This window comes from Microtus ochrogaster, unplaced genomic scaffold (assembly GCF_000317375.1).
Source record: "Microtus ochrogaster isolate Prairie Vole_2 unplaced genomic scaffold, MicOch1.0 UNK8, whole genome shotgun sequence".
Classification (NCBI taxonomy): Eukaryota; Metazoa; Chordata; class Mammalia; order Rodentia; family Cricetidae; genus Microtus; species Microtus ochrogaster.
In genome coordinates, this window is record NW_004949106.1 from 4,049,537 (window position 1) to 4,056,302 (window position 6,766).

Sequence of the window (6,766 nt, forward strand, 5' to 3'; positions counted from 1 at the left end):
TAAAAGCGATCAGATGTTTAGATGAAATGTACACTGAGCTAGTCAAGGAATCCGGGGGCTTCAGGCTTATGCTTTGTTGATAAATGGTTATCATATTTTGGTGACTTGAAAAAGGATGCAAACGGGAAAGCGTAAAAGTAGCTGGCAATCCTTAGGAGCTAATCGCATAAAATTTGGGGCAAACAGCTTGAGATAGCACTGCCAGCCACTGAAAATATTTTGTTCTATATACAAGCTTTTGTAGATAAGCAATCGACTTTTGATAAAGGAAGCTCATACCCCCCTACCCACACCTATCCCCACCCCCTCTCTTACAAAGTTTGGGCCCCCCTTCAGTTAGCTGCAGTGTTCATGACAATGAACTTAAACTTGGAACGATCTTCAATTATAAAATAAAGGACAAACTCATTTATCATAGTGAATTAGGGAACAGAGTTCAAACGCCCACAACAGTTGAGATCAGGAGGGTTTTCTATTTACTGAATAATTTGTGGGAGTTATTTTACATGGAAATGTAAGAAATGGCCTTTTTATGGGTTAAAACCCAACACAGCAATGGCAGTTTTCCGTAATCTGGGAGTATTCTGATTTTTTTTTTCTTTATTTAGTTTCTAAACAGAATTGTTGCTGTTGGGCTTTTCTGGCGAGGAGTGGGAATGGTTTTCGTATTAATACCCCCTTTGTTACCGTTTCTGTTTCTGTTTTGAGGCAGGGCTTGCTAGGCCATCTAGGCTGGCCTGGGATTCACGCTGTCTTTGAACCTGTCACTCGCTTCCCTCAGTCTCCCAGCTGCTGGGATTACACACTCAGCTGCAGGACAACTTTAAAAAAAGGCTGCGGTACTCACGTATCCTCGCTCTCTGCTTCTTCTTGTTGTCATGGCGAACAACCACCACCTTTGCCCAACCACCACCTTTGCCTCATCCCATTCAAGCCTTACTGAACCATCCCTTTCTTTCCCGTGGGATGTACAATAATGGCCAGCACAAAGGGGGTATTTAGTAAATGCTCATTGACTATTTTCCATGAGGCGGATTGGCTCGGGGAAAATACTGGTGGCAAAGGAAGCTTTTAATGATCTTTGGGAGCACAGCGAGTTGTCAAATTGCCTTCTAAAGGTTACCGATGTTTTCGCTGCTGTGTTTGTCCAGGTCACCTGGACGTCGTGGCGCTGCTGATAAACCACGGAGCCGAAGTCACCTGCAAGGACAAGAAGGGCTACACCCCTCTGCACGCCGCTGCCTCGAATGGGCAGATCAACGTGGTTAAACACCTCCTGAACCTGGGGGTGGAGGTAAGCCCCCCACGGCTGCTCCCATCTTTCTTCACGTTCTTCTCTCCGGAACGAAAAAATCCTGTTTGCCTTTTATTCAAGTGGAGAAAAACACTATTTCCTTGGGTCCTGTATTCCCTTTTATGAGGGCTGATACATTATAATAGAGGCATTGATTGAGTAGCAGGAACTCAGAAACAGACTGGATACACAGAGAGATAGATAAACCTTCGCTCTGCAGGGGGAGCAGCCGGGGAGATGGGCTAACATGGCTAACACACCTCTGTTCTGCACGAGGTGTCAGGCTAAGCCTGACTCAGGGCATGGAGTCCACAAGCTATCTCTCCTGTTAACCCCGTCCCCTCTTTTCATTGCCACTGTTCCTGAGCCCACGACTTTGGGGTTTGTTCTTTTCTTTTCTGTCATTTTGAAAGTGTCTTTGCCTTCCGTCTTTTTTGTCCTTTTCTAGCTGAGAAAACCCACTCCACGGGCATTTGAACCTCTAATACCTCATGGGTCATTTTTTTTTTTTTTGCCATATTCAACTTTTCCTGTCTCTTCTGGGGTGGGGGTTGGGGAGGGGAGACAGGCACTCTCGGGATACCCGCTGGGGAGCAAGTAAGCTCTGAATAATCACCCCAACAGGTGGGCATTTTCTTTCTCGCGCCAGAGCCGCCGCCATTAAGCCCTTTGTGACCAACGGAGTAAATTGGCTCCGGTGATTTTTAACTGCCCCTGTGTTGGATGCTTTGCAGATCGACGAAGTCAACGTCTATGGAAACACAGCCCTGCACATTGCCTGCTACAACGGCCAGGACGCCGTGGTTAACGAGCTCATCGACTACGGTGCTAACGTGAACCAGCCCAACGACGGGGGCTTCACCCCTCTGCACTTCGCGGCCGCGTCCACTCACGGCGCTCTGTGCCTGGAGCTGTTGGTAAACAACGGGGCCGACGTGAACATTCAGGTATGGCGGCGGCGCTTGGTCTCCCCTGCTCAAACACCTCTGCGCCGAGCCTCTGAGCGGCAGTAATCGTTGTCTGCTATGCTGTCCCTTTCGTGAATTGGAAGCACTTTGAGTCACAGACTTATCCTGGATTGAGATGCTCCGGAAATTGCTAGGTTGCCTCTCTGGTGTGATGGTACCAGCATGTAGGGAGCAAGGCTCCAATCCCCTCTCCTTTCTGGGTTCATGGATGCTCAGGTAAATGTCGGGTCTGAAAGGTGCTAGCCCAGCCCATCGTTTAACACAGACAGCCATGGTTAACTGGTCGGGCAGAGCTGCTGAGAACACAGAGGAATTGTTAACTCATGGTTGTTCCCAAGCCCAGCATGGCTTTCTGATGCTTTTCTCCAGCAAGCTGTAAGCAGTGGCTCCAGCGCTGGACCGTTGACCCTGTTGCCGTGGGCATCCCTTCAGACACTGAGTCAACTAAGGACCGCCCTGCTCTTTATTTGACAGTGAGGGAGAGCTTGAAGATGAGCTGTGATCTCAAACCATTACAGGTTCACAATCCAGGAGCTAAGACACACACAGAGAGTTAGGAGGCCAGAGAGGATGTGGCCAGTGCCAAGAGAACAGAGCGATAAAGCTTTGGGAAGTAGATGATGCACCTATTAGCTTCTTTCTTGTCTGGGGATTAAAAAAGCACCTTGAGCTTGTTTTTGAGCTGAGAAGATTATAAATTGGGAAGAGCCACAGAAATAATTTGAGAGAGGACATTGCCGACAGAGAATGCTGGGAACAGGGAGGGAGGAGCCGTGAGCTGGTAATTTATCACCTCACCATAGTGACTGATGGGGGAAGCCTATGCATTTGTGCTCTTAACGTTGTTCGCCATCGGGGTTGTACTGAAACACCCTTGTCCCGTAGTAGAATATTCTGGGCAGTGCCCTCCGCCGTCCCCTTATCAATAAGCACCATGTATAGAATGTATAGAATATGTAGCCCTGAAACACCAGAAAGCACCCTTACAGCTAAGACAGACGCACAAGAGGCTAAACAATCAACATCTCGAGGACTGTGGGCATCCGCAGGTCTTTCCAAGGAAGGAAGATGAGGGACATTAGAAAAAAGGCATTGTCTTTGCAACCCTGCACTTAATAACTCTCAGCCTGTGAGTTTTTGTGGGGGGCAGAAGTCAGAGTGTGGTAGTTAGGTGGATGAAGCTTCAGGAGCATGAAGCACACAGCTGGTCAACAACCAACATCTCGAGGACGGTGGACATCTGTGGAGCTCTGAAAGGAAGGTGACGGACATTAGATGCAGGCATTGCCTTGGCAACCCTCCACTGAATTGAGTTACAGGCTGCCTGAGGCTCTCCATCCTCTGAAAATGCCTCCTAGGGCTCTCAGGGTGTCTGCTGCCCAGAATTACAGACGGATGTTCCCAACACGCTCTGAGATATTCTTCTATTGACTTAGGAATCCTTCTTGGGTACCTGAGTTTATATCCGGACACACCCCTATCCTGGTTTAGCATGATCCCATAGCAACCTTCCTGCCCAAGGATACACGATACATAGACCACCAATTCCTGGGGCTCTATGATGCACCATACCCTGTCTCTAAGGAGTAGCAACGCCATTTAGGGAGAAGGCCTTGGGGGTGTGGGTGTTGGGAGGTGAGCAAACAAGACCTTAGGAATAGAAGAAAAGATGAACGTGATGGTCAAGACGGTTTATCCATTCTGCTTAGTTCAAGAACAAGGTTGGATTTCCTTCTGCAAAAGCATTAGTGTTTGTCAGAAAGTAATCTTAATTCTTACTAGCTTTCCTTTATGACTCAGGACTCAACCATACTTAAAAGAGTTCCTTGTTTAATGAAGTGAATTCTCAAAGCTTTCAAAGCCTTAAATCTGATGGGGAAACATACCCAGGAATTGGGGGGAGGGGGGCTAGGAATGAAGAAAAAGTATTTTTCCCCATAAAGGCAAAGCCTTGAACAAATAGGACTGAGGACAATCTCCTGCATACGTAGGCGATGCCACCCTTGTCCCAGGTTCCAGGGACGGTGGCAACAGTCAGGCGCCAGGGTGAAGATTTTCGGGCAGACCATGAAGGGTAACAGAGTCCTGGTTTCAGCTTGATTGAGTTCTAAAGTTTAAAGACTAACGAAAGAGCATGGCCCTTTGGATGTCATTAGTCTTCAGTGTTTTTTATTTATTTTTTTGAAACAATGAGCACCCTTTACATCCATACCGTGTAAGCAAATCCGCCCCAATGGCAATCATGAGACTCAGGACAGCTGGTGATTGCCTGATCTTATTAGTAGGTGGACAAGGGCCAAAGTCCGCCCAGGTAGATCTGACACAAGCATCGTCTGTCCCAAACAGCCCATCTTTGCCTTTTACTGTCTGGGGTCCTCTCTCCTTATTTGTCCCTTTACTAGAGACCCAGATGCTCCCAAGGAACAGAACGTGGTTACCATCTTCCACGCAGGGCTGGCTTTGCCATCCCCACACTAGAGACTGCCTGTCTCCTCCTTGGCTCACAGCCGCAATCCATACAGCCTCTCAGTGAGTGGTCCTTGGCAGAGCAATTAACCTCCTTTCCAGGCGTGGGAAGGCTCTTCAATATTGACCAAGGTATTTCCTAAACACTGGAGCATGTATAGCTTCATATACATTTAATTAAATCATAATTACTTGTGTTTTTGTAGTAAACTTAAGAGCAAATGCTGGAGCCAAGCCTCTATTTTTTTTTCTCGATATTTTCTGATTCCGGCTAAAATCATATTATGCGATTCCTATTATCTTCCTTCTCATCTATGGAAGAAAATTTTAACTGTAGTGTGTGTTTTTTTTCCAACTAGGATGTAGTTACCATGGTGATTAGCTCTTCCTTTGGCATATGCTTTGTGTAACTCCGTTCCTCTTTTCAAAGGAATACTTGCAGGATATCATAAAGTTCTTTCTGCCAAAACAAAACGAAAACAAAACAACCCACACTCTAAAGCATGGCTCTTACCTTTGTGTGTACTGTGCAAACTGGAGATGAAGCCCTTGCCCTGTTCAGATTCAGTAGGTGTGAGCTAGTTCACAGAATTCGTATAACCAATCAGCACCCTGGGTATGGGTGGATCTGGGTCCTCTGAGAGATACTTATTTAGTGCTTATTCAATTAGAGTTTTAAAAGCAAAGCCATTTTTAAGCATAAATGCTTAGTTTTTATCTAAAATTGGAAATTCATATGTGACATTTCTTTTTTTTTAACCTCAGACTTGAAGAAACATTTCTACTAATATTTAGAAAAATAAGAGCGATACAAGTTTTAAAAATACCCAAGGGCCAGCAAGCTGATTCAACAAGTAGAAGCTTCTGCCGCAAAGCCTGTTGACCCGAGTTAGAACTTTGGGTACCACATGGTAGAAGATGAGCACTGGCTCCCTCAAGTTATCCTCCGACCTCCATCTGTGCATGGCAGCCTAGGCATCCCCACACATACACATTAAATAAATAAATTCAAATGTAATAAAATTGAAAATCCACACTTGAATGAAGATATGGCCACTCCTCACCGTAAGTTCAAACCGACCCTAAGTTTAAAATTACTTTAACCAATTCCTCCCCCATACCGAACACCACAGCTTGGCAACCGTCCACTGCAGCATCTCCGTTGCTTACCTGCATGCTATTGCAATCGCACCACACCTTCAGGGTTTCGTACTGCGTCTTGTAGCCCAGAAAAGAAGCCGCATTCAAGCTCTGAGGCATAGTTCCTACTGAATCTGAACAGGCCCACATAATCGAGGTTAGGAATGCTCTCTGGAAGCTGTTGGGAATTGGGGAAAAGCTGCACACCTGTGCCTCTGAAGATGCCTTTACCCCAGAATCATGATAGGGTCTTTCAGATGTATTTTCATCTCTTAATTAACTGTGCGGGAGTCTGATCTTTGGTACGATAAACACAGTAGATACGTTCTGAACATTTTCTATGTTCTGTCTTAGCCTGTTTTTAGGACGTTCCATGATCTATTTTTGTCATAAGTAAGCCGTGCACATCCAGCACACACTCACTGTCTACTGACGTGAGATGGAGGGAATGGTGCAGGGTTTCCCCCTTAGTTTTGAGAGTTGCTTCAATTCAGGCAGCTCCGGGTCAAACAGGTCCTTGCAAGTTCGCAGATCACTTATCTTTCTAGAAGGCAAGGAATACACCAAGATGTCCTTTGCCAGCTGATGACAAGGGAGGAGAAAGCATTTTTGAATTATCACTTCCCTAAGGGTTTTGAAAATGTGTTGCTAAATTTTTTAATTGAAAGAAAAGGAGGCTGGTGAGATGGCTTAGCAGGTAAAGGTGCTTGAAGTGCACGCCTGTGTCCTGCGTTTGTGTACGTCTGTGACCTGCGTTTGTGCACGCCTGTGTCCTGAGTTTGTGCACGCCTGTGTCCTGAGTTTGCACGCCTGTGTCCTGAGTTTGTGCACACCTGTGACCTGCGTTTGTACACACCTGTGTCCTGAGTTTGTGCATGCCTGTGTCCTGAGTTTGTGC

General features: G+C 46.3%; 1 protein-coding gene across 6 annotated transcripts in view; it reads left to right on the top strand.

The window, feature by feature from the left end:
• Window positions 1–6,766, top strand: part of Ankrd44 (ankyrin repeat domain 44) — a 217,620-nt gene that overhangs the window by 131,612 nt on the left and 79,242 nt on the right. For all 6 annotated transcript variants that reach the window (XM_026788853.1, XM_026788850.1, XM_026788851.1 and 3 more), the window contains exons 7-8: window positions 1,152–1,294; window positions 2,029–2,241. In XM_026788853.1, the coding sequence (XP_026644654.1) occupies window positions 1,152–1,294; window positions 2,029–2,241 (356 nt within the window). The remainder of the gene's footprint in view (window positions 1–1,151; window positions 1,295–2,028; window positions 2,242–6,766) is intronic.